Raw genomic sequence first — 27,236 nt, 5'->3', positions numbered from 1 at the left:
AAAGGAAATACGATTTCAATAACGTTGGAAACTTAGCACATCCACGTTTGAAGCAGGGATTTGCCATTAAGGAAGTAGCTTTTGCGTTAGGTGTGTGTCCACCTCGTCCCCTTCTGTCCTCTCCCAGGGAAATCTGTCAAACCTGAGGATGAGGGCAGCGCTGGCAAACCCGGTGGGGGTGAGCTGGGCAGCACGGGAGCGGGGCTGGAAGTGAGGGAGGGTGGGAGGAGGATAAGCAGCGTGCAATGAAGGTCACAGGTCAGGTCTCTAGTTCTAGCACAGGACTGTTGCCATATGAAGCGGATGAGATATTGCACGTTTTGTTGTTTTCCTCAACTTTGGGATTTTTGGTTTTTTGCGTTACTTACTGCCTGTCAGTCAGGCTTCACCACTCAGTAGTATCTTCTAAAAGTCTCATCACTGCAGCCTATGAATGCTTTTTCTAAGCAATATATTTATTTTCACAATCTTTCTATTGCTACTGGAGTTGTATCTGTGTATGCTAGAGGTTTACCTTTCAAGATGCACTGTGGCTTTGCAATCCATTTTTACACATATGTAGGCACACAAAAAGTAAGCAAGCACAAAATTACTTGGGGTGTGAAGTCAGGTATTTCACGTGTTTTGTTAAATTGGGGTTTCCAGCATTACAGATTTTTGTATAGTATCCCGAATGTATTTAATCTGAAAATAGAATTTAACATGGGGTAAACTTGAGACTCTTGGTGAACATGGGATTTTTTTTTACTCCATCAACTACCTTGTAACCTTTTCTAATGCCTTTTGATCCATTAATTCTCTATTGTGAAAACATTTAAATCGCCACTTCAGGCAAGGAGGAGGCAACCCCTGTGAGGAGGAGGTTGCTCCCCGCTAATTGTATGCACCTACTGCAGAGCCGATAGGCTGAGCTAGCAGCAGCAATTAATACAGATGAGCGAGCGCTCGGGATCATCGCTTACAGAAGCAATAAATCAGTTGAGCACCTGAACAGCAGCCTTTCAGAGCACATTAGGCAAACTGGCTCAGTAACTTAATTTAAACAAAAACAAAAACACAACAGTGTGATTAAAGCAAAAAACTCATTTTATTGTTCACAATGAGCCTGCTAGCAGTGCGTGCCGTTTTGTTGGCTGTATTTTTATATCAGTTATGCAGAAAGCTACTCACGTTTGCATGGATCCTGTGGTTTGTGGCATTATTCCCCTTACTTGGATCTGTATGTTTCAGTCAGCAGGCTGTGAAATTCAGTGTACTAGTAAGTCTGAAGTGTGCTTTTTTTCCCTGAGTTGGTGTGATTAGATCAGTGTCTTGAGCAGAATTTTGTCCCTGAAGGCGGGGAGGAGGGGGGGAGGAAAAATGGTGGTTTATGAAAATCTATATCTTAGCCTTAGAGATAATATTTAGAAGAAATAGTCAATCTGTATGGCAGAAAACGGTCAATCTTTGTGGCAGATCTTATGCCCTAATTTAAACCTGTTTTTTAGCTTTAGCAACAAAATCAAATCTTAAAAATAAAATTCACCTTTTTCCCCAAATCCTATAGAAGGTGAGTGATTTGAATTATATATTTTTAATCAGATATTTCCTTTTTGCATATTTAACATCCTGGCTATCGTAACGAGTTATATCTCAGCAAACTAAAAATCTCTCTTCTTTGTGTTTGGACTATGAGGAAGGCTCAGCACCAAACAAGTCCCTGTCAGTTATGTTTTCCACCGGTCCATACACCTCCGTAAGTGAACCCCCATTTGGGGGTAATAAAAATTCAAGATACTGTATTTTTTCCTCCAACTTCAGCTTTCCAGAGTCCTGCTGCTCAGACAAGCCCCAAGTCATTCCCTGGGGGGTGTCAGACCTGCCGAGAAGGGTCTTGGTGACGGCCAGCTATAACCACGTTTGTGTCCATGGACCTTTATCTGCTTTCTGTTTCCAAATGTTCGAGCACAGGCTCTCATATGAAATACTGGACAAAATGTGGACACTTCCACCAGAGAACACATTTTTGTCTCGTGAAAGAAACCAAAACAGACTGTTTTTTCCAGGCCGCTTGTGGGGCAGCAGCACCGCAGGACCCAGCATGCTGCTGCATGCGAGCAGACAGAGCAAAGCTTCGTTAGCCGGGGCGGGGAGAGGCTAAACCCAACGAAGGAGGCTTGGGAAGGTGCCTGAGGGAGAAAGCAGCCTGCGTGGGGCTGTGGGAGCCGCTCTGCCCACGTGAGCGATGACAGCACTGGGGTGTGTGCCGCTGCGTGCGGGCAGAGAGGAGGCAGACTTCTTGTTTGACAAACACCGAGGTCATAAATTCAAGCAGTTAAAGCTCAGCCTTCAGCACTGCTCCTCCGTGCATCGCACCCTGTCGCAGGCTGCAGTTTTGTGGTAATCCCCAAGCTCACCCCATTAAGTGTGTGGAGGGGGCCCGTCCCCGGGGCGAGCTGGCACCGTGCAGCGAAGCGGGCTTTGCGCACGGGAAAGCACGCTGGGAGGGGAGGTGCTTGCATGTCCTGTGATACCTGGAGCACGAAGCGCCTGCTGCCTCGCTGCTGAGGCCCTGCCTGCCCCACGGACCCCGTGCCGAGCTCCACGGGTTGATCCCTGTCTCCCGCATTCTTTCCTTTGGCAGGACTTGGGTCTCCTTTGCCAACAGCTGAGCGTTTGCAGGAGCAGCTGGTCTTGGGGAAGGCTGGTTTAAGATAAAAGGTTCAGTGTAGTACCAAATATCCTGAAAAACCTGCTCTACAAATGTGTCAGATATGAGTGGGGTTTCTTAAAACTTAAAGGGACAATATTATTCCCATTTTACAGATAAGGAACAGAAATTTTTCTTGTAGCAGTATATGAAGGTAACTCAGATATTTGATATAACGAAGAATATCACAGGAGATACACTTATTAGTCATTTCCTAAGAAAACAAAATGTGTATGATTTTGCTGCTGGTCTGAGCATGCCATCCCCTTGTACCCTTTGAAAACACTGCTGATGCCAGCAAAGTTGGAGATTTTAGTTTTCTGCAGTTCTTGTGAAAATGGGTGGTTGGACAGGTGTAGGGATCGTGTTGATGTCCGATGGAAAGGTACGGAGAGCACAGCCCTGGTGGCGTTTGGCGATCTGGATTTATGGTGGTTTATGGTGAGAGGTAGTTAAAGTGGGATTCTCTCTTTTTGGTCCAGACATGAGAGCTCCCTTCTGACACCCCAGAACCCCTTCCCCACTCCAGTCACATCTCACTTCTGCCCCTAATTCTCCGAAATGTGCCTTGCACAACCAAGTGCTTCGTGTTGCACAGGGTACCTGCGGGATCAGCCCTTTGGGGTTAGGTCCAGTTCCACGACAGTGCCATTCCCATTGCTCTTCACAGCCCCTCCTTGAGCCAGGGTGAGATATGTAACATTGCTGAAAACCTCACAGTGTTTGTGAGGTGTGTAATTCCTGATTTAAGTTCTTATGACTTCAGGCTTACGGCCGTGTGTTTTAATGTCCCGAGGGAAATGTATGTACAGGAAGCAGCTGTAGTTCAAGAGAAGAATACCTGCCCGAGTAAATGTAATATCAGGCTAGCAGTATGTACCAAAAGGGTTGTCAAGCATTGGAACAGCTGCCCAGGGAAGTGGTTGAGTCACCAGCCCTGGAGGTATTTAAAAGACGAGTAGATGTGGTACTTAGGGACATGGTTTAGTGGTGGACTTGGCAGTGCTAGGTTAACAGCTGGACTCCATGATCTTAAAAGTCTTTTCCAACCTAAACAATTCTATGATTCTGTGATTAATTTGAACGTTTTTTTATTTCCACATGTTTGCGAGTGTATATGCGTTTGCACTCCTTAGAAACAGCATTTATGTAAAGACCACAGTCCAGTGGCAAGTGTTTCTCAGCGCTGTGCAAATCTGCCGGGGTTGCTCAGTATGCCACCCCAAGGCAGTAGCAGATGTTACCCACTCCATCAGCTGGGCTTGCCTCTCCTCCCCGTCTCCCGAAGGGATTGTCTTTGTCAACAGCCCTTGCCTATGAGTATCTGAATATTTAAAAGCAGTTTCTGTAATATCAATTTTTGCATTTAGGTGGGAAATTCAGAAAAATATATATTCTTTTTTTTGTTTATACAGCTATTTTGCTTGGTTTTTATTAAGAAGTTTATTGTCAGAGAAACAGAACCGATGCTGCCAGTAGTATGCATATCTGAAGGAAAGTATGGCTTCAGCTCCAGGGACAGGTAACAAAGAGAACCGAAAGCAGGGATGCTTACTTGCTTGCTGTGCTAGATAATTTTTATATTTTGCAGCCGTAGTTCATAATTGCAATAGATGTTTTCTGGCTGCAGAGCATTGTGATCAGGCGTATTATTTGAGATTCATTCTTTCCTTCCTGATGTGGATGGTGAAAGGTCCTCTCTATTGGAATCTGATTACAATTTCCATTTTGCACAAATAGCCAACCGGTTGGGAGGCTGATGAAATGCGCTCAGTGCCATTGATGGCACAACAAGCAATAACAGTCTTTAGTAAGACGGATCATGCGCGGAGTCTAGATTATCGTTCCATATTGGTCACACGTGTTCTAGCTGGGATAGCTGTGCTAAAGGGAAAAGAGGAATTCTTTCCCTGAAAAAATTTGCAGAAAATTGTAGTTTTATTTTGCTGTGTTTTATATAGCTGATACCCGCTTTTAAATTAATGTTACATTTAGAGATGGTGTTTGACACAGCAGGTAAGTTGCATTTAAATGTTACAGAGGGCTTAAACAACCAGCAAACAATAGTGTGTTTGAGGATTCAATTACATTATCTACATACAATGTTACCAACTTAAAATATGTATTCTTCATATGTTAAGTGAGAAAACCAAAGCTACATATGCTTTTTGCTGTTCAGTGTCTGTATCTAATAAAATAGTGCCCAAACATTGTCGATCAATAGTTTGCATGTTTAAAAGGAACACTTCAGAATAACTTTTTTATGAACTGCTGCTTCATAAGCTGTGACAAGTCAATAAATCAGCCTATGCTTGCCTTTGTAGTGAGTGAGATGAAGAGAAACTCAGACTAATTTAATTCATCATACAAATTAATATTATTCCTTCATTAGGGTTGCAGATGCCAAGCCAGGCATCCTTACCTTAAAAGAACAGGAGAGGAATCAGAGTTTTACCGTCTTACAGATATGTGTGATAAGAATAGTCGCAAACCCAGGAAAACGCCTGTGAGACATTACTCATTTTAGGAAGGAGAAATGTGGGAGAAAATATACAAAAATAATTGGCATAATACTGCTTTTGAGGCAACTAGCAGGGGTTTGGATTTACAATGGATGGGTTGATTAATGCTTAGTATTATAATTATTGGAAATTATTTCTCTTAACTGTTTTGGAGTTTCTCTTGACCTTTTTTTAATTAATAGTCTTTGCTGGGAGCTCTTGCATTCATTGGGAAGAAGGTGGGATTTGCTGAGTAAAACGTGAAAATCGTAGTCGTCTCTGTTGCCCTTGTTCTTCAGAGAAGGACCAGCTGCATGTCAAAACAGCAGTCAAGCAGGAGGGCTCTGATATCAAGCTACGCTCCTGCTGCCAGAGCCATGCGAGCATTAGGAACGCAGTCACTTCAGGGTGCTGCTGGGGCTCCCCTCTTACTTCTCTGTCTCTTCCCCCAGGCTCACTGTGCTACTCCAGCACCAAACACATGGGACTGGCCTGGGGAACTCATTGCTTGAAGGTGTAAGCAGCGTTAAGCATTTATGGAATAACATGAAGTACTGAAAACTGCAGTAAATATAGGGTATGTTGAAGGGTATAACCCTTAATGCAGTCTAGCCTGCCGACAGTTAGGAAGCGGGAGCCTGGGCATTTTGGGGCAGTTCCCCTATCTACTTGTCTACAGCAGGAAATTTTTAATAGCTACTATATTAGTGGCTCATGGTGATAAGATTGCATGAGCAGTGTTTCATCTAATCCAAAATGGCACGTCCTGTCTTCACATGTATGTGAGTGCATATGTGTGACCATAAACTTTGAAGTGTTTTATTTTACATATACTGTATCGGTGTTATTTTCCACCTTTTCGTCACATATGTTCTCTTTCCATATAGGCAACAGAGTTGCATCATTGTGCAACTGGCTGTACTTAGCACTTACAGTGTTTAAAAAAAAAAAAAAAAGAAAAAAGAAAAGAAAAAATCTTGTTTAAATATATACATCCCTTGTTAACTTCAAATTTCTTTAATTTTGTTTTATAAGCATTTGCATTCATCTTTGTGAAATGTCATAGCATAGGAGCACATAATCAATTCCAACGTGTACTACTTGAGTATCATGTTGGGGAGCGTCTCTGAGATGATGGTATGCAGCTGGTTGGAATAAATTGCTATGGAGAACAGCAGTAAAAGTTACAGAATCACAGAAGAGCCCAGGTTGGAAGTGACCTCGAAAGATCATCTGGTCCAACCTTTGGTGGGAAAGGGAGCCTAGATGAGACCATCTAGCACCCTGTCCAATTGCATCTTGAAAACCTCCAGCGACGGGGACTCCACCATGTCCCTGGAGAGGTTGTTCCAGGGAATGATTGTTCTCATTGTAAAAAAAACTTTCTCACATCAATGTGAAACCTTTCACGGTGCAACTTGTACCCGTTGCCCCTTTTCTTCTCCGCGTGGCTCCTTATGAGGAGAGCCTCCGTTCTCTTTGTAGCCACCCTTTAAGTACTGGAATGCTGTGATGAGGTCCCCCTGAGCCTTCTCTTCTCCAGGGAGAAGAGACCCAACTCCTTCAGTCAGTCCTTCAGCTAGTCCTTGTGTCCCCCGCAGCATGAAGACGATGGCACATTGTCTAGGAGTACAATTTCAAACTAACACCGCTAGCTGCTGCCAGGGAAGCAATCCATCAGCACCAGCACCGGGCTGACACTGTAGTAAGCTGGTTCAGAGATCTACATGTTGGAAAACTAATTGCTGCTTGTGTGGTTATCTTTCTGTTGCTGTAGTTACCAGTTTAGCACAAGAGATGTGATTGCCAGCGTCTTTGTTTCAAGCTATGGCTTGAACGTGTTGTAATTCAAAATGCGTAGCAATAGCCAAAAAGAAAAGGAGCTGTTTTTACCCTGCGTCCCGGCCTTTGGAGAGCTTTGATTTCATCTTCAAAACTACTCAAGTACATGCAAAGATAACCCCTTGTTCCGGTGGTGCCCAGTCACTCAGGTTTTACTTTCTCCAAAGATAAACCTGGTTGAATCAATTACTGGGTTGCCCTGTAAAGAGCCTAATGACGATGACGTCAGCTGCAACATAGACCCACCTATCGGTGTGCTACCGAAATTGAGGGGACAGGCACCTTTGGGGTGACAGAGCCTGGGGAGAAAGGAGCAACTTAAAATAGCTGGACTGCCACGTATTGCTCACGTGGCTTTGCGGTAGTTGAGAATAAAATACACATCATTGTTGGTATGGGTATGTTTGTGCATCAGACACCGGTGCTATGGAGAAGGTTAAGTTGTGATCCCTGACTCCTACAAGTTGTTGTGTTGACTTCTTTCATTGATATTGTGCGTCTTCCACTGTTACGTAGGTCATGGGTTGTCCACACTGCTTAAGAAAATTCATTACAATGATGTGTAACAGGAGAAAACTTCTAAGATTAACATATAGTTTGGTCAGCACTGTGATGGAAAAAACAGCTACTTCCTATGAAATGATGATCATTTTTATGGAAATAGCTTTATTTAGAAAACATTATATAATTTAGATTAAAATAAATAGCATGGTTTAATGGAATTTTGCAATTAACAGGAATGAAAATACAAAGTTTAATGCACAAGTTATGACCCGAGTCATATTGGCTTTCTCCTTCCTGCTAGATTATAAACAAATTTTGGATTAAAATAATGATAGTTTACTCTTTCTATAGCACTGTAATATAATTTCATAGTTAGAGGAAGAATGCATTTAAGCCAGCATAGTTGGGTTCTCTCCATAAATTGAAACAAGTCTGATCTAAAACTCATTTACTGTCTTGGAACAGAATTGATCTTGCTTTCACATTTGATTCTCCCACTGCAGATTTTGAGAGGAAGAAAAATGGCGTTGTTAGGTCAGTTTAACTAGGCCAGAGTTAGACTGAAAAGACTGGGAAACCAGCTATTATAAACACTTTCTTCGTTCTCCTTTGTCTCCCTTTCTCTAATGTATTATGCAAAATCTTACATAATTTTCAAACTTAGGGGCAGCATTTGTCTGGCCCCACTTAGGAATATTCTTTGCTGTCTGTTCACTTCATGTAAAAAGCAATATATATTATGCTGTTTAATAGAAATGTTGGCAATTTACTGCATCTAGGTTCGGTTGTTCTGACCTGTTAAACCTCCGTTAACAGAGGAAATGTTCCCCTTAAGATTAAATAACATTTCTGATGTTTTTAAGTCTTCAAAGTGAATGAGGAGACTTCCTTTCTAATCAGATATGAGGCAAAAACCTATTTTTTTTCTTGTATTGTTAAAAAATGAAATTTTAACTGTCCAGTAAAGCATGGAGTTATATATGTGCTGCACAAACACGTTTGAGTAGGAAGCACTTAATTTTCAAAACCCTGAGAGGTTGTTATAAATCTCAGGACAAACTTTGCTTCGTCGTGCGGGCTGGGAGCCGGCGGCACTGGTGGGGGAGCAGAGTTTAGTGGGCCTAATGGTGTCCTGCTAGTGTGTGCTGCATAATCATCTCTGCTGTGCTCCAATTGCCCATCTTCCAGCGTCTGTACCTTTACAAACATTTACCTTTTCGATATAAATGAGAAAAAGGACTTACAGCAAGTCATAAGTGTCATTTTAAATGTGCATTTTTGCTAATCCCAACTCTTGCTCTTTTTTCAGCTAATGGGAGCCTCAAGTAGCAATTTAAATTTCCTGACAAAATAAGCAGGGACTACCTTTCTCTAGATACTTTTCAAAACTGTATTATTTCTTGAGTATTTGTGATAGAAGGGGCTGTCCCTCAGTGCTCAGAAGGGCAAAGCCAAAACTACAGCGGCTGCATGCCGAGCAGCGAGCCCCGTGAGTGGGAATTGTTTCCCTCCCTTTGCAGTGGCTGGGAGGAGCAGGTGGGGGCTATCGATTGCCTGCACAGTGAATGTCCTATTGTTCTTGGCCGCCGGCAGGTAGGGGCAGCCTGCGCCGCCCCTGGAAAATCTTACTGCATCCGGAATATTGAGAATTAATTTTGAATTGTTGCATAGCGAATGAAATGGCGCAAAGTGACCAACCATCGACGCAATCCAACAGTCCTCGCCTGAGCGTGAGCCGCAGATAGCAATCTCGCAGCTATCTTGTATGATCTGCAGAACAAAATGGCTGCACAGCAATCCAGGCTTTCTTAGGTGATGTCTCTGCCTTTCCTACCTGGGCATCCCCTCGGCTGGTAACGCAGTGCACAATGACAGCTGCCCCAGCACTGCAGCTCGCCGGCTGGGGGGATTCTGCAGGATTTTAGTGGTGTCACTTGCTCTGACATGTAGGAATTGGGGATTATTTCTCTTCAGCCTCTCTGCTTTTCTCCTTTTATGCAGGAGCAACTCAAATTTAATTCTAAATTGTTTTTTACTTTGAATAAAATGCAGTCTTGTTACTGTCATGCGCAATAACTACTTAGCTTCTTCATATACTCTAAGACCGTACTTTTGAAAAGAAATTAAATTACTATTTATTCATGTCAATTCTGAAATTACCTTAGAAGTTGCAGGCATTGCACCTGTTGCAAGAATGGTACTTAAATGACTTGAAGAGGTCATCAGCAAAAAAGAAGTCTCTCCTAACATAAGTTCAGTTGAAAAAATTTAAGTGTCAGAATTAAAAAAAAATGCTGAAAATTAATTCTGTAACAATTAGGAAATTTGACATTGAATGTGATTGAAAAAAAATCTTTTCATCATTACATCTTTATAAAAAAATTCTTCAAATAATATGACTAGTTAATTTTTAATTTAGGTCTAAAAATATCCTCTGGTTTTATACCTGTCTGAAAGATGAGAGAAGATATGTAATAAAAATTCACTGCACTAGAAGTAGGAAGGGATTCAGGGATATGGATTTTTAACCCAGCTATCCCAATTTATATTTCTGTCTTTCTGTGGACGTTTCACTCAGGTATACGTCAAATCATCCAGAAAGGGTCACAATTTGGTTTAATTTCTTGCAGAAAAACACTATGCCTGTGGACACGGGGAGAGAGGGCAACGGAAAAAAAATTAGAGCTATGATTCTTCACTTCTTTTTTTTTTTTTTTTGCCAGATTCGGTTTTTTTTTTATTTTTTTTTTTTTTTTTTTTTTTTTACATAAAATCAGAAAAAGATGCAAAGCAAGTTAAATCGTATTCTTGGAGTCCATCATTTTTTATTTAGTTGGAACTTGATCTCGTGGCAAATTATGAGAATAGGAATCAGAGTTATCAGTGTCTCATTCATGCCTGTGCTATTGATTTTCCTGAGCAAATTATTTAATTTTTTAAAATCTATCGGCAAAATGGGGTTAACAATGCTGACTGATGTAATATGGTTAAAGCTCTTGAGATTCAGCAAGGAAAGGCATTTTAGAAATCCAAGCAGGTATATGCCTTGAAAATAACTGATAAGCTTTAGTATTTGTGTCACATTTTCATTAATAAAAACGACATAGGGATCAAAGACTCAAACCTTTATTTTAGTGTTCAAGTAAACACATGAAAAAGTAGGCAGATTTGTAACTACGCCACTGTTCGCTGGATATACCTTTTTGTGTGGATATCTCTGTGCTGTCACATGGGATGTTTCCCACGAGGATATATAGAAATAGTTTCAGAGAACTGGCAGATTTGCTATCTCTATCCTAAATGTTGAAAGCACTTCAATACTTGTGTCCAAAATTTTATCCTTCTCTACTGGTTGAGAAAAGTCCAGTCTGGTTTTGGTACTCCTGATAACTCCCTTGTACTGATAAGGTGGTCAGCTCTGTCCAGGGACAAAATCGCTGCCTTCTGCTCTCTGGATTGCCTCCTGTATGGCTCTTTTTCATTTCCATATGCTTGTGGCATACGTGTACCAATGCAGAATAAAACATCTGGAACAAAATGATGTTTTAATACAAATTTATATAGGAATGTGTCATTTCCTGAACTACATTTCTGTTAAGTTACTGCTTGAAGTAATTCTGTCTAGTAAGTCGCACCCTCATTTTTAATGAAAGGAGCTTTTGTCAGTTTGTTTCTTAATGACTTTTTTGAACAGAAGGTACATGTAAATCATCAAAACTTAGTTTTTACTAGGGCAGATTTTTTATTTTTTGTTTAAAGAGTATGATGTTACCTAGATTTCCATCAAGAAAGACAGCACCCCCTGCTTACAGTAATTTCAGTATGCATTGAATGTATGAGCCCTTCCAAAAGCAGGAGGAGCACACTGAAGTGCAGTCACAAGCTGCATTCTGGTTTGGTAGGATCTTTTCTGTCACATCACCATGTTGGCCCAAACTTCTACTAAAATACCTTTAAATAGATATTCTCTTGCCCATTTGATGGCAGCGCGAGTGTGTAGGTTCACTAAAAGATGCCGAATCAGCGCCAGGCGTGAGCAGGGACCTGCCCTGGGCTGCGCAGGCAAGGCTGCCGGTCCCGGGAATGCACATTAGCCTGGCTGCTCCCTGTCCTGCTCCACACTAATGGACTCAAAGGTTAAGAGCAAAGGATCTCCACAGCCCCAATCAGCAGAGCTTTTCCAGGGCTAATTACCTCTTTACTGCGCTGACTCTAATGTGACATGTTTATTGCCTTAACTAACAACTCATTAGCTTAGTTGATGTTTTTGTCAATATTAATTCGTTCATTTAAGCCAAGTCAAAGCTTAAACAAAGATGTCCAGGCTGAGAAACGGGCAGCAGAATGACTTTTGTTTAGTTCATCTTTTTCCGTAGCTCAATTTACACGAGGCAGGTGCCAGCAGGAGCAATGCTAGGAGGATTCCTATGAAAAAGGTAGGCATAGTTCATTGTAGTAATGTTTGAGTAGTCATGCTTTTTAATAAGGTTCTTATATTTGAGACATAAAATTCACACAAACTAGAGCTTCATGGCCTGTTATGCACTTCAAGAAGAAACTTTCAGTTCTTCTGTTACACACGTATAAGGGATTAGTGTGAATGGACTAGAAAAGCATGTCTGTTGTTGGCTTTTCTGAATGCTTAAAATGACAGGCGGTTTATTTAATAAACAAACCGAGCAAGGCATAGAGGACAGTTCTGAAAACTAAAGAAAAACCTGTTAAAATCAATAGGTTATCTTTATCACAATAGCAAGCTAAATGAACATTATTAAGAGGTAACAAATAATTATGTAGAGATAATGATAAATTATCTTTATCTGGAAGCATTGCTTGTTTTAGCCCTCCTACACGTTTATATAGATGTAATTGTTTTTATTAAAAAATAGTCTATTAAATGAAATTGTTAATCATGTTTCCTCAATATGCAGAACCTGGATCAGAATTCAGGTATGTTGAAGTTGTTTGGGACATCATTTCTCTCTCCCCCCCACCCCCTTAAGCTATATTTCTCTCTAAAAGAAAAAAAAGGCATTGTGGGGAGGAGGGAAAGTGAGTTAATGAGGATGGACACCAATGCTGTGAGGTAGTCGTAGTAAAATGTATGAGTTAGGCGTGCAGCCCTCAGGAAGGGAGGCGATGCTGCGGGTGGGTTACTGGCACGGCGGGTACCTTTCAGGGCAGAGCCCCCAGCCCCAGCCGGCTTCCTTTGCTGCCTGTGATCCTCTGCAGCGATCGTAGGAGCAATTTGAATATCCTGCTCTCTGATTTGGGAAATTCATTTGTCTTGTCATTCTAGATTCTGCTGTCGCTTTTGGAGGGGACAGTGCTGATGGCAGAGTCTCTCTTTAACATTAATGTCTGAACGGCCAGGACACTCAAACGTAACAGAAATGACCCAAAATTCAGTTCCTTCACCTACGAGAGATAAATGTTTGAGCTTACATCTCTAACTGACCTTAACCACCAAATACTGAGTCCTTCAAAGGTGGAGACATGTCCAGCAGTTCCTGCTGAAACTCTGCAATGGTTATTCTTTAAAAACAGAGTTACAGGTCAAAAGGCGAGCACAGCTCTTCAGTCTAGGGGTCTAGAGCCTCCCCTGGTACCAAGCGCTTTCTGCCCTTTCCTGAGAGCTGCCTGTCTTATCCACCAGTGCCCAGTATTGGGAAGATGGCACAGCTCAAAACAAACCACAGCACTGCAACAGCCCTGCCCCAAAACCTGAGAGCACTGCATCAATAATAATAATAATTTAAAAAAAATCTTAATGTGTAAGATATGCATGAGACAAGACTGGCAGTGGGTCTATAAAAAATGGACTAAAATGGACTAAGTACATTTCCTATTTGAGAGCCGATTCTCAGTTTTATTTGCTTTTTTATACACGTCTAATGCTCACTTACTGAGGTGTGACACTGGAATGGTGAAAATTATACATCTCCTTGTGAACCTTCAGGCAACTCTTCTCAACATATAGCTTATTTGTGGGCCCCACATCAGGGAGATTTCTGCTCAGGTATGTAGGGTGGTATTGGTATTTAAATGCTCGTGTGCTGTCCAGTGTTTCCTTAGCAGAAGGCCCAGGCACGGTTCTGGAGGTGCTGAGATCTGGGAGCGGAAGCGGTCACAAACAACATCCTGTTGTGCATCCCGAGACAGAGTGATGCGGAGGCTTTACAAATAATTTCATTCCCTTTCCCAAATAAAGCATTACTACGTATCTGACATCGAGGAGGTGTCAGTAGGAAGAAAAATCCTTGCTGTAAAATTGGGTATCTCGTTCCCGAATCACCCACATCTGGGAGCCGATGCTGCCGAGCTTCTCAGTGACAGGCCAGGGAGCTTTGTTGGATTACCACCAAGGCTTTCTTCTCTGCCGTTTCCCCTTCTAAACTCATACTGGGGCGAGAGCAGGACAAGTAGGCAAATCCCCTGAGCTGCTTGTCCCAGTTTATCAGCTCATCAATACATGTTTTGCTTGCGCGTTTCTTTTTCTGCTTTGTGCAAGGGAGCTGCCTTGCCAAAGATTTGCTGGGAGAGAACGCCGGGGCGGCAGCTCTCCCTGCGGTGAATGGCCGCTGCCGGGGAGCCGTGCCCACCGTGGGCTCTGGGGAAGGGGGGAATACAACACTGCCCTGAGACAGCATCACTCTTGCAGTGTTAGTCACTGCAGCTGTGTCCCCAGATAGTTAGTTCCCTTAAACTAAACATCATCTCTGCTGATTACTGAGGTGATGTCATCATGGTGTAGCACAGGATTTTAATTAAAGAGGAGATCTGATTGTGCCACCTTATCTGAGCCCCTGCACGGGCAGGCGCATGGCACGTTTGGAAACAAGCAGCTGTTTTGGTGACTTTGACTTATTTTTGTTGTTTCTCACTCAATTAAGCACATCTAGCATGAACTGCTTCTAGCTGTAGCCAAGATACCGATGAAAAAGTGTGTAATCTCAACGTGGTTGATTTTAATTGATATTTTCCCAAGTTTAATCTTTTAAGCTTGTTTTTCTTAGATATCCTTTCAAAATGATGTACCTTTTTTTTCTGAAAACTTTATTACCTATGTTAATGTTATTGCAGATTTTCAGGGTTTTCTTAGCAAGTGTCTATTGAAGGGAGGACTTTTTTATCATTTCTGCTTTGATTTATTCTTTTTTGCACAATTTTCAAGCAGAAATATTTAGGCATGGAGACTTCTTACATTTTTTCCAAAAATACATTTAGTGCTATTTCTTTTGCAGTGAAAATACTATGTTGAAGACTCAACGCTGGCAGTATTGGCATGGGCCTGTTTATGTGGCACAGTGATCTGAATCAGACTGATGTGTTGCAGTAACAAACTGGCTGTCGTTGCTATTTGAGAATGCTTTAAAATTCTCGCAGGTAGCGACTGGCGGGGTTGCAGCATTGCTAACGGGGTGAACACTTCTAATCCATCCTATGCTTGTGTGTACCAGAACAGTCTCCCTGCCTTCTGCTGTTCGTTGAGCTACGAGTGATGACGGGGAGCGTGGATACCGTTTATCTGAGACAGTCTATACTAGTATCCCCTGCCTTTTGGAGCGTTGTTAGTGTCTGCGTTTGAGGACTGCTATGGGTTGCCATCCTGGATTCTGTATGAAATCCATGGCACAGGGAGTCTCTGGGCATCACGTACCCTGAGGTTAATTAACATAACTGATACCCACAGAACCATGTCTTTGTCTTTTTCGCTGGCTTTGGGAGGACCCTGCAGTTGTAAGCTCCTGCACTTTCTTCGTGAGATAAAGCCTTAATATGGTGACTTATGAGCAGGTTTCCATACTACGTGTTTCTCAACAGCAAGTATTTGGAAACAAGGCAAAATCAATTCTGCAGCTCTCTTTTCACTGTCCCGTTCTCTCCCGCTCTGCACGGCAGGCAAGGCACTGACGTTTCTGCTGCTGCAGCCGCCCAGCCCCAAGCTGCCTGCGCACAGCACCATCCGCAGAACCGCCATCGACCTCATCGGCCGCGGCTTTACCGTCTGGGAGCCCTACATGGACGTCTCCGCCGTGCTGATGGGCCTTCTGGAGCTCTGCGCTGACGCGGAGAAACAGCTTGCAAAGTAGGTATCTCATTTATTCACTTACAAATACTTACTTGTATCATTTCCCGCCCACGGATCTAGGTTTTGCAGCAGTTGGTTCAAATCCTGTGGTACTTGGAAAGAAGGTGGGACAAGGAACAACTCTTTGTTTCAAGTTTTGCATTTGAGCCAGTACCATCTAAATTACGATTTCAAGTCTGCTTTAGTCTGGCTCGGTTTGCAGTCTTGGGCAGCTGCAGTGGGCGATCTCAAAAGGAGAGGGTTTAACCACGGCAGGAGAGATCCGGTCACTTGTGCGCAGTGGCACTGCAGCGCTGGCTTCTCTTGGCACGGGGAGTCACCCCATCTAAAACTGGGAGACACCAAACACTTGGTAGACATTGCCTGGGGCTACACAGCATTAATCTTCCGGTCATATTGCTAGTAATTTTGGGAAAAGAAGCGAGTTACACATTTTTTTATATCTAAAATATGTCTGTCTTTAACATAATTTTTTTTTCACCCTTTCTTAACTGTAAAAATAGTATTTTCAGAAGGTTTTTTCCACTGGTGTGTCTGAACACATGGATTTTTTTTCCCATGGTTTTACAAGCCATCCCGTCAGGTTGTGAATTGTTTTGGAAAGTACATTTTGGAAAAGGTGGTTATTTTATCAACAGCATTGCTGTTAATAGCATCAAGGTAACTTGTAGATTTAAGGATTGCTAAGAAATCATAAACTCAATAGACCACAGCCTGTCTCTAGGGTCAGAGAACAACTTGTTAAAGTGTCCTAAATCAAGATTTATATGGTATGCTGTCTTGTACCTCTGTTCTAACCTCTTTGAAATAAAATCTTCTTTCAATTAGGTATTTGTAATTGCGGTTGGAGGGGGGAGGGCAAATTTCAAAAGGAAGTCTGACACTTCGACATAAAATACACAGAAAAAAATATAACACTGCAGTTTTTGTGGGGGGTTTTTTGTGTATGGAACTCCCAAGTGCGTATTTGTTCCATTTCTTAAAAATTACTATAATTGTACAACTTCTAGTTATGTATACACAAGTATGTATGCAAGTTGTTACACTTGATGGTGCCGTGTATTACCAATCACGCCATCAAATAATTATGGCTAAATCAAATAATTATGGCTAAATGTGTAAGTGAAGCCATTAAGATGACTTGTGTAATAAAGGTAGTGTCTTAACCTTTTTTTAATGCATTTTGTGTTAAAATAATGGAATTCTTGAATGTTAGTGTTTGGGATTTATTTAATATGTGCAACTTTGCAGGACACGAGCAGCATTTTTGTTGAGTATCCATGAATTTTATGATCTGAGGCCTAAATGTAATAAATTTCAACTGGGGCCCCGATTCTCACATGAACAGTCTTTACTCACACCATTAATCTGATTAATGACAACAGGACTATTTGCACAGGAAAGGGTTTTGCAATATAGTCCTTATTTTTATTATTGTTTGTTGTAAAATTGATCATCTCGTCTGAAATTTATTCTAAATCTCTATCTGAACAATTATTTCTGTATTTCGTTTTTATAAAAAAAAGCAAACCACTTAAACGTGCAAAAGGAGAGGCTCTGATTTCTATGTATAAATAAAGAAAAAATAAGTCACTATAAGAAGCAATCACAGTAGGCTGTTTATATGAAATAAAACAATGATACTATGCTTCATGTAATTGGCTTTGAAAGCTATTTCAAGCTTCCTGCTTTTAATGGAAAACCTTGAAAAATGTAAGTGGATATACATTAGTGTTGCTCAGACAAAATTTTCATTCATAGATACATAGCTCTTGCATAGGAACAAATTAGTCCTCAGTTAGGACATACAAAACGTGTAGCTCCTGCTCTGGGTGGAGGGTTGCCTTGAGCAAATAGAAATTTCATATTTATTTGGCTGTCAGTATGAATTATTTTTGTAGTATTAAAGTTCTGCAGACATTCACTTGGAAAATGACTGTTGCTACAAATATTTAAATTTAATAATAATTTTCATCACATAAAATATAGAAATCATTGATCTTTTTTCTAATAAAACCTCAGCACGTTTTTGTTGTTACGCGAGTTTATGTTCTTAAATGCATAGGCTGTTACCGCGTTCGCGGTTCTGCGTTTTGAATCTGTGCTGATGGGCTGTGTTTCCAGCAGAACATAAACAAAACCTTCAGCCGGTGTGAATCACGATGGTGCCGTTTATTTCAGTAGAGCTTTCCTAATCTGCACCAATTGCAATTTTAGTGCTTTCTAAGTCTGGCATCCCAAGCCCTGTGTGAATATTCCCTAGGTTTTTTAAACATATTTCATGCTTAATTTTTAATTTATGTAGTGCTTTCTACCTAATATTTTAATTAGTGGCGTTCCTTAAGTGTTAACTTGTAAACCGTGCAGTAATTGCTAAACCATTCATTAATGGGGAAGCAGTTTCATTCCTAAAGGAAGACAGCTGACTGGTCTGTGATATTTTCTTTGCAAGGTTTTTGCCTGGGGGGGGGAATCTAGTGTCGGAAATTGCCGAGGTCATCATAATTGATTATTTAGGTATTAATTTTATTGTATTTCTTTTCATGAAATGCAGAGGTTCATTTTTCATCAGGTAATATTTTGCTTGATGGTATTGCTAATGTCTGTCAAGCTTTCTGGGTATATTCTGAAGCGTGTGGGAGAGGACAGTTTTATGTTAAAGGAGAAAGAAATGTCTGCAGTACTTTATTTTAAAACTGCAGTAGGCCTTCAGTGGCCCGGTGGATATTCGTCTGCGTGTGAAACGCTGTGCTGAGCGGAAGGAGGGTGTTTGCTTAGCTTACAGATGTTCTTGTTTACAGCATTGCCATAATAATATTACTTTAGATACTTAAAAAAAAAAATCCTTTAACAATTAGCCAATTTTCTGTTTTATTCTAAGGCTATTGTTTGCTAAATCACAGCAAACACTGCTTTTTTATGTTGCAACATACGAAACTGTAGAATATCCTTATGATTACAAATACCTTAATTATAAGCATTATTGTCAAGTGTTTAAACTATGTATTTATGTTTTCAGTTACTTTTCTATTTTAGTCAGGAATTTCTTTTGCTTGTAGCAATAACATTTAACGCCCTGAGCACTTTTACACACCCGTAGCATTTAACCTTAGAACTCAGTTTCAAATCTTACAGTTCCGAAAACTGCTCTATTATGAATGAATTTTACTTTACAAATGTGTTTACAAATGTTTATTTATAAACACACACATTTTAAATGCTAGATGCAGTAAGGAACTGACTGGGGTTGTCTTAAGACCACGTATGCATTTTATCATCCCTCTCTGGGGGAGGTGTTAAGGTTTCTGACTTTCTTTTACATTATACTAAGGCAGATATGACCAATTTTATATAGCAGTTTTAATTTCCTCAAGATTTAAAGAATGAATGATTGCCGTGTGTTGGGGGGGGGTGTTTCTGGGGAAATATGTACAAACTGGATGAACAATGTTATTTGGCTGAACTTCAATTATTTCATGCAGTGCAACAGAAGAAGCTGAAATGTTTTGCCTTCCCAGAGAATCTCCTAAGCCCTATTGTATGTAAATGTAGACTTACAGAAGCCAAGCGAACGCAGTTCCTCAGAAAGTCATTTTCATCTTGCGATTACATCCTTAGCTGTCATAAAGATTAGTATGGCTCTCTATCCACAGAGCACTGAATAAATGAATGTATCAGCATGTAGCCTTGAGGAGCCCGATGCAATTTTCATCATGATAAATTGCATAATAAGCGAGAAAGTGTTTGCTTATTAATCCATAACAAGATTTAGATTGAAAGTGGCCTGTTACGTTCATGACAGATACAGTACCGACTGCAGACAGACGAAGATGGAAAGAAATAGAGCAACAATGTGTGCAGGGGGTTAAGTGTGCATCTTACCCTCCCGGTGCCCTGCTGAGCTGCCCCTTTTTGTGCCTGATTTACCGTGTACACAATAATAGTGCACAGCTGCCTGGCTTCTCTCCCTGATGTTAAGAACGTTTATGAAAGAGCTTTTATGTCAAGCTTCTGCTTAAAAAAAAAAAAAAAAAATCACTTCACAAAAAAAAAAGCAGTGTTTTTCTTTTTTCCCCTTCTGAATTAAATAAATATCTGAGCTGTTATCCAAAACTCTGGTATTTATAACTCCTCCACTCTCCGAGTTCATCCTAGTCTCCAAAGATTATACTGTGCTAGCCTGCCATGCTGAATGAAACTGCTCAGTTGTGAGGATTAAGAGTATTTTTCTAGCATTTATTAGGCTTTGATTTCTTGGCATGGATGACGATAGGGATCATTGCTCTCCGTTATTTTTGCTCTTTGAATTACAAGCTACAATTTGATATAGTTTATGATATAAAATACTAAAATTAGCAAATTGCACTCTAATCGATCCATATGTTTTTATATACATGTATGTACTAAAATAATTAGGCTAAATCTCTTTAGTTTTGATTGTGTTTAGTGGAAAACTTTCTATACTTCTATGTTCTTATGGATTCTATCGGTGAAGCTGTAGGATATATAATAGGGACATCCCTGGTTTTCAAGTACGGTGGAACATTTTTAGAACATAGCCTAAACAATTGCTGAAATTGAGGATTTCAAAGGGGAAATGTGAGCTAGGTGTTTGGTCGTAAAGGTGATGTGGCAAGTTACTGTACGCTGCCACTACAGAAATGATTTAAACCTGGAAATAGCAGGGATTTGTGTCTGTGTCAGTTCTGGTTTAGGTCTTTGATTCCAGGAGGCTGGAGCTCAGTTTAGATGAGCTGCAGCTGTATCACGCGAAGGGCAGCTGTCCGTGGGCACCTGCAGCCTCTCGTGGAGGCTGAGGAAGAGGAGTACCACACTTGCTGGCTTTATGCCACGGAGGGAGTTTGGTTCCTCCCGTTCATTCAGCCATCACTTCAAGGCTGCCTGTATCAACATGCTGAAATTTCACATTCTTAGTCCCATGAAGTTTTCATCTGGCATTGCTTTATGGAAGTCAAGAAATGTAGAGATCCAATTGCTACATTTTCTGTTCACCGCTATCGAAACCTTTTCTGTCTACCTTTTCCTAGGTATGACCTACAGCTCTGCCCAGGTAGCTTGTTCTTTTCCACTTGTTTTAAGAATCAGCTTTTTTAATGCATCTTCCTTATTTTTTGTAGATAGGGAAGTACATAAACATTACTCTGAAGTTGTGATAACTTGTGCTAAACATATAAACAAGTTATCTTTTAAAATCTATATTTCGTTGAAAACATTATTCAAATAGTATATTGGTTCCCAAAGAACTCAGGGTGTTCAGATTACTGGCATGGGGGTAGTTGGTGATGGATTTGGGAAGGGAGAGAGCATCATTCCCTAATGATGCAGGATACTGGCCCCTGAGATCAGTCTTCTAGAAATGAGCTAAAAGGCACAAATCAAGAGCACAAATAGATACAGTAATAAATCCCAAGTTTTTTTACTGTCATTTGCAGGTAGCATATCATCTCCGGTGTTAAAGGCATGTGTTACAGCACAAGCTGCGTCCATTTTGTCTGTTATGTGTACAGAAATGATTCCTCAAATGTCTGCTTACAGTGCGGTGGGAAGTCAGGGGGCAGGATGAGGACAAGAGGGACAACACGTGCTGCCGACTCTTGATGGATGTACAGAAGTCCTAAAACTCATCAATACAAGAATAGAAGTCTGGGTGTGAAAGGCAGCATTTCCCTCTGTACGTTAGTTTTGCATCTGCTTTGGTTTTGTTCTGGGTTTTGGTGCAGTGAGCCTGTCCCATCTCACAGAGCTTTCCTCTGAAAGAGGACGTGCAGAGCAGCTGGCCCAGCCCCAGGAGGGGGTTAATCTCTGCCCACATACTACCACTGCTGAGCCATGCTAATGAATTAACAAAAAGCCTGTTGCTTTTCAGGAAAATGCATGCTTTACCAAGCACCCTGTAAGGAAAAGTACTGCTGGCAGAAACACGAAGCCTTTTTAGAGAAAAAACCTACTGAGGCCTGGGGGTTTGATTGCTTTCGGGAGATAATGAGCCCCTCTGAAAGTCTGACTCTGATACCTCCTTCTTCCTGGTGCATCGCTTTTGTCTGTAACATCTGTACAGGATTTTTTAAATTATAGTCAAATATGGTTTTACAAGTAAAAGGCCAATGGGGACATCTTTATTGTTGCAGAGACTTTATTGGTTTTCAAATTCAGTAATTTTAATGCATACAGTGATGGTGAGGAGTGGGAAGGAAAATTACAATAAACTTTGGTTTGTATATATGTGAATTCAGGTCTGTAAAATGGTGATCCATACCTCATCTTGTTGTTGCTCTGGAAAAATAGTTCATTTGGCAGAGAATGCGTTAACCACCCTGAAGTTCTTTGTTGCAAAGTGTTTAATTTGTAAGCTTCCGCAACATAAAATCAGATATTGCCCAGAGAATTATATTTAAGGACACTTTTTAAAAAAAAAAAAAAAAAAGGAGAGAAAAAACAGAAAAAAAAAGGATCGGTGCTCTCCTTTATTTCACTAAAAGAAAAAAAAAGAAAAAAAAAAAAAAAAAAAAAAAAAAAAAAAAAAGGAGAGAGAGAATGTGTCATCCTCTATAGACGCCTCCCTCTCTAAATTAAAGAAATAAGTAAAGTAACTGTTCAGTTACCACATGCTACCTAAATTCTCTACAAGAGCATAAACAGACTTTGCAATAAGCTAGTTGGGTTTGTAAACTTCTATTACTCTTTACAAAAAAATTCCAGTCAAAGAGCACTGGGGAAGAGGAACCCCTTCAAATAGTGCCCCAGAGGAGATTTTTGGTGCATCTGAGGAAGTGCCACGTCACGCTTATTTTCTCTTACTCACACTTGCACATGTGGTCTCCTGTTGAAGTGTTGGGGGAAAATCCCCACCTTTTGTGCTCTCCATCCTGGCTCTGAAAATGTAGATTTCCTTCCGTCTCACTTCCAAATAACGTCATTGTAAAGTCTAGTATAAGAAACATCAGAATAACTTCTGTTGAAGATAAATAATTTTTCTGGTTTAGCCTGAAAGAAGAGAAGCTCTCAAATGTTATTGTCACAAGGGGAATAGACAGATCAACCCAAATATTTTCGGAGTTTGAACAAGTGAACTGATGCTTTTTCTTGCCATTTTGAGTCCTGTGGGTTTGAACGCCATGGGCTTTGTGGCATAGCATGATGGAAATGCTGACACTGTATTGTTCGTGGGGGTTTGGTGTGCCTGGAATACAAGACACATGTATTGTGATTTCCACATCTTTTGGGTTGTTTCAATTTCTCCTTTCCCTCATTTCTTTTCAGAGCAGGTTGTGTCCAACTCTGTTTTCAGAGCAGAATGAACTTTGTTGACCCCGATAAACCAGATTTTACAAATTTGGAAGCATCGGGAGATGCTAAAGGGATAGAAGTGTGGAATGATTATACTGTTCTCCATGACTTTGCTTTTATTTTCTGTGGCTTGCCTGCCATAGAGGTTGCTGGCAGCTTTCTGGTTTAAAGAAGTCTTGAGGCTCCTCTAAGGTGTAAGGGCTAAGCCAACCAACCCAGTGGGTCCAGAGGAGTAAAAAGAGAGATCTTTTGGCCCTTTGCGTCCCAGGTATGCTGAGCAAAGTGGACACAGCTGAACCTCTGGCCAGCAGCCTCTGAACTAGTGCAGGCAGGCTGAGGATTTGGAGCAGTGCGTTCCCATTCAGCCATTCTCATAGCATCAAATGTGTAAAATGAGTGCCGTGGGAGAGCTGGATGAGGCAGCCCTGACTTAAACAATCCCTCTGGCAGCAGCGGGACTGCGCGGATGCGTAAAGGCTGCAGAATGAGAGATGTCTGGTTATGGTTGCTGTTGGTGCAGAGCCGCTAATGGGGCTTTCTGGTGCTCTGTTGTCACTGTGTTGTGCATTGTAGTGAGCCATAGCTTACCCAGCTGGGCCATCCTCGGCGTTTGGAGATGCATGGTGTTCTTCTGAAACTGCAGCTTCGAGATAAGATTATTTCACTGGACTAGTACTCATTTTATTGAATGTATTTTTTTTCTCATGTACATCTGTCAAAGTATGAAACCATTTGAAATCACATCGATAGTAGAGAAAGCTGCAGATTTTATCTTTTTTCATATAATAAAACTATCTGTATTTGTTAACGTGCACTTGAATGACATACTTTCTTTAATGACAAGCTTGACTTTTATTAACACTTAGCATTCACATACACCCATAATATAATCAGCTAAGGTGTAGGAACTGCTTTAAAACTCGATGCCTCTGTGTTGGCCAGTTAGTGCCGCTCACTTACACGTGTTTGGGAGCAGCAATCTTCCTGTGCAGCGTGGGAGGATCCGCTCCCTCTCTGAGCCTCAGAAACAGTGATTGCTGCCCATGGTCGTATGCAGAAAAGTACTTCATTTCCAAAGAAAAAGAGAAAACCTATATATGTTGTTTACAGGTTAATACCTTTTTTGTTACTTAATCTTTAAGTAAAATAAGCAAAGAGGAGGGATAGCTGAAGAGGGGTTTCAGTGCATTCTCAAACATAATTTTTCACGACTTAGCAAAATCCATGAGGAATTGCAGCATCCTCAAATGGTGGACTGATACCAGGAATGACCAAAAGAAACTATCTTTCTTTTGTTTTGTCTTTTTTTTTTTTATATTTAAAAAGACTTCGAGGGCTACTGCTTGCTGCTTGGTGGAAGTGTGGTCATAGCAGCATGATTGATCAGACTGTATGTCAGAGGAAAATTTTAAAATGTTTTAGAGCTGGCAAACTTATTTGTGGTCTCTCTTTCCTTGCTGCAATAGTCATGTCAGAGAAAGTTTCCTTTGTGGGATAGGCTGAATGTTTCAGGTTAATCTCAACACATCCTGGTTCCCAGGTGTTCCCTCCCCTTCCATAAAAGCCTGATTCCATATCGGAGCACGTTCTTCTCCATTTTCCCCAACATTTCTTCCCCCTGCACAGCTGCAGTTTTCCCTTGGTGAAATGTCCTCTCCCAGGGAGACCTGCGTGCCTGCAGTGCATCGAAGCCAGCGCTGAAATACTGCCTCGCCACAATGCTTCTCTTCCCTGATCTGTAACCCTCATTGTCTGAGTGCCTTTGAGTGCTGCTGAATTCTGTACTCTTGTGTTTAGACACAGATCAGATATCTCTTTATGTATTAGGTTGGTTTACTAAAGGCACAAAGTTGTTAGCCTGGAGAGGTACCAGTGCTCTGGGTCCATGGACTGTGGGAATGCTTTGGGTGGCCCGTGGATGGGAGTGCAGGAAGGATTTGTGGAATTGCTGGATAATGTACGACTAGCCTAACGAAACTGGGCTCTGCTGTGACATATGCAGCAACGGTAGTTAAAATAGTACAATTTTAAGAAAGGAAAGTTTCAGACAAAAATAAGCTTCTGTATCTTCTTTGTCAGGTACATATTCTCTCAATTACCAAATACTAGATTTTTTTTTGTTCATGTAGTTATTGGGTACTTGTTATTACTTTATTGTTTCTTGCATTTATCTTGTCATAGCAAATAAAAGCATTGTGTATGGAAAATTTAGATGCCAGTTAATCCCTTACTGCTATTCAAAGAATTGCAGTAAAAACCTCAGTGTTAGAAATTCTAAAGAGCATTTGAATAATTTCAGTAATTAGAAAGCATAAGGTATGGGACTGTCTGTCATCTCATCATGCTGCTGCAACTGAGTCATGCAGTGAAGAAAATTAAACAGAATAGATTTGGTGGTTTTAGTTCTTCAAGAAGCTTCTTGTTTTACTCTCCTATAACCAGTGCTTAGCTGAATTAAGGAGAATTACTATGAACAGGGTTTAAAATGTTGTAAAAGAATAAACCATAAATTCTTGGGAAGACATTAATTACCTTGTCCTCAGTTGGGTGATATGTATTCAGCACATACAGATAATTTGTTAACAAGGCCTTTTTAACACTTTGGACAGATGCACATACTGTTTTCAATCTTCATGGTTAATTATTCGATTTTGTATTTGATGATAGAACACCCTGACTCCTAATCACTGCTCATTGTTGGAAGTCCATTATATTCTAACTGTTTGAGTGCTCCCGTTGACCTTGAACTGACATTATAAGCTGTTTCTAATCTTTTCACTCTATATTTCTAATGCTCCTTTTCTTTCTCCCCTCTTTGTCTGGTGCCCGTTTAGCATCACAATGGGGCTGCCCCTGAGCCCGGCCGCCGACTCTGCCCGCTCGGCGCGGCATGCTCTCTCCCTCATCGCCACCGCCAGACCACCCGCCTTCATCACCACCATCGCCAAGGAGGTGAGCAGGGCCAGTCAGCTCGTCTGCAGCAGCTTTTCGTCCGACCTTTGAGGCTCCAGGCTTACGAACAGAGATAGAATCAAATGTCCCTCCCTTCCTCCCCAAAAAAGGAAACAGCAAGTGTAATATTTGTATGCCTGCAGATATCCAAATTACCCATAACTTATGATAGGAGCGATATTTAACTGAGTCCGATGAGTTGTGTCTGTCTTAATTTGTTGATTCCTGGTTATATAAACTCCCAATAGCAATGTGTAAAATCCTGCTTTCTTTAAGCAATGCACATGTGACCCCATTAAGTATGAATTAAAACGGAGTGGGGAGTTAACCATGGGCTTTGGAGGGTGAGGAGGAAGGGACGCTGCTGTGAGGTCGGTGTAGGCTGGGCACGGTCTGTCTCGGAGTCGTTTGAGTGAACCCAGATACAGCCTGGCGCTTTGGCTGAGCTAAAGCAATAGGATGGACCATGTTCAGTGGCTGGCCAAAAAAAGCCCGTTATAAAGCAGCAGTCTAATGCCTAAAGACAGATGTTCAAGTATGTGAAAATCATGTAATCAAGACCCAGGCATTTGCTTATCTTGACCTTTGGTTTTATGAGATTAAGAATTACTTAAAACAGGTAAGCCCTTGTTTAAAAACTACATCAAGGATAACCATTAGTGGCTCTACTGATTATGAGTAACTGGGCAGGGGAAATAATCCATAGGTCTCAAAGTGAAGCAAAACATTCTGCCTAGTACAGGCTTTCTTAATGTAACGCATGCATATAACTGTAAGCACAGATGGAGAATATTCAGAGCGTCTGAGTTTCCACGTGTAACCTTGCTCTTTGGTAGGTGCACAGACACACTGCCCTCGCAGCGAACACGCAGTCTCAGCAGAATATTCACACCACCACTCTTGCTCGGGCCAAAGGAGAGATCCTGAGAGTCATTGAGATACTTATTGAGAAGATGCCTACCGACGTTGTGGACCTTCTTGTGGAGGTAAGGCTGTTCTGCCCTGTCTGCTTGTGGGTTTGATGCAACAGTGAATAATGTGTTGGCCTGGAGTCAAATAATAGAATTTCTTTCTGTGTGGACCATAAACCTTTTTGTGTGTGAAGAGGATTTGTTTTATACCAACCAGCTCATTTTTTGAACTTTAAAAGCTTAAAATGCATTTAAATTGCATTGTTGGAGGAAAAACCCATGCAAGAGAATTTGCTGGAGGTATGGTGTGCTCATCGCACTGGTACTTGGGCGCACTGGGGGATCACGTAGGTGTTTTTCTGTTGCATTCAATGATGCTGATATCGTTGAAGAATGGTACAGATGATGTAACAGATTTGTAACTTTGATACTGATTC

At 41.1% G+C, this 27,236-nt stretch overlaps 1 protein-coding gene across 1 annotated transcript in view; it reads left to right on the top strand.

Annotated features, from left to right (window-relative positions):
• Positions 1 to 27,236, top strand: part of WDR7 (WD repeat domain 7) — a 134,971-nt gene that overhangs the window by 69,097 nt on the left and 38,638 nt on the right. Inside the window, exons 21-23 of the mRNA XM_009274738.1 lie at positions 15,439 to 15,625; positions 25,771 to 25,888; positions 26,725 to 26,874. Of these exons, the coding sequence (XP_009273013.1) occupies positions 15,439 to 15,625; positions 25,771 to 25,888; positions 26,725 to 26,874 (455 nt within the window). The remainder of the gene's footprint in view (positions 1 to 15,438; positions 15,626 to 25,770; positions 25,889 to 26,724; positions 26,875 to 27,236) is intronic.

This window comes from Aptenodytes forsteri, unplaced genomic scaffold (genome assembly GCF_000699145.1).
Source record: "Aptenodytes forsteri isolate BGI_AS27 unplaced genomic scaffold, ASM69914v1 Scaffold112, whole genome shotgun sequence".
Classification (NCBI taxonomy): Eukaryota; Metazoa; Chordata; class Aves; order Sphenisciformes; family Spheniscidae; genus Aptenodytes; species Aptenodytes forsteri.
This window is presented reverse-complemented; position numbering and strand designations above follow the sequence as displayed.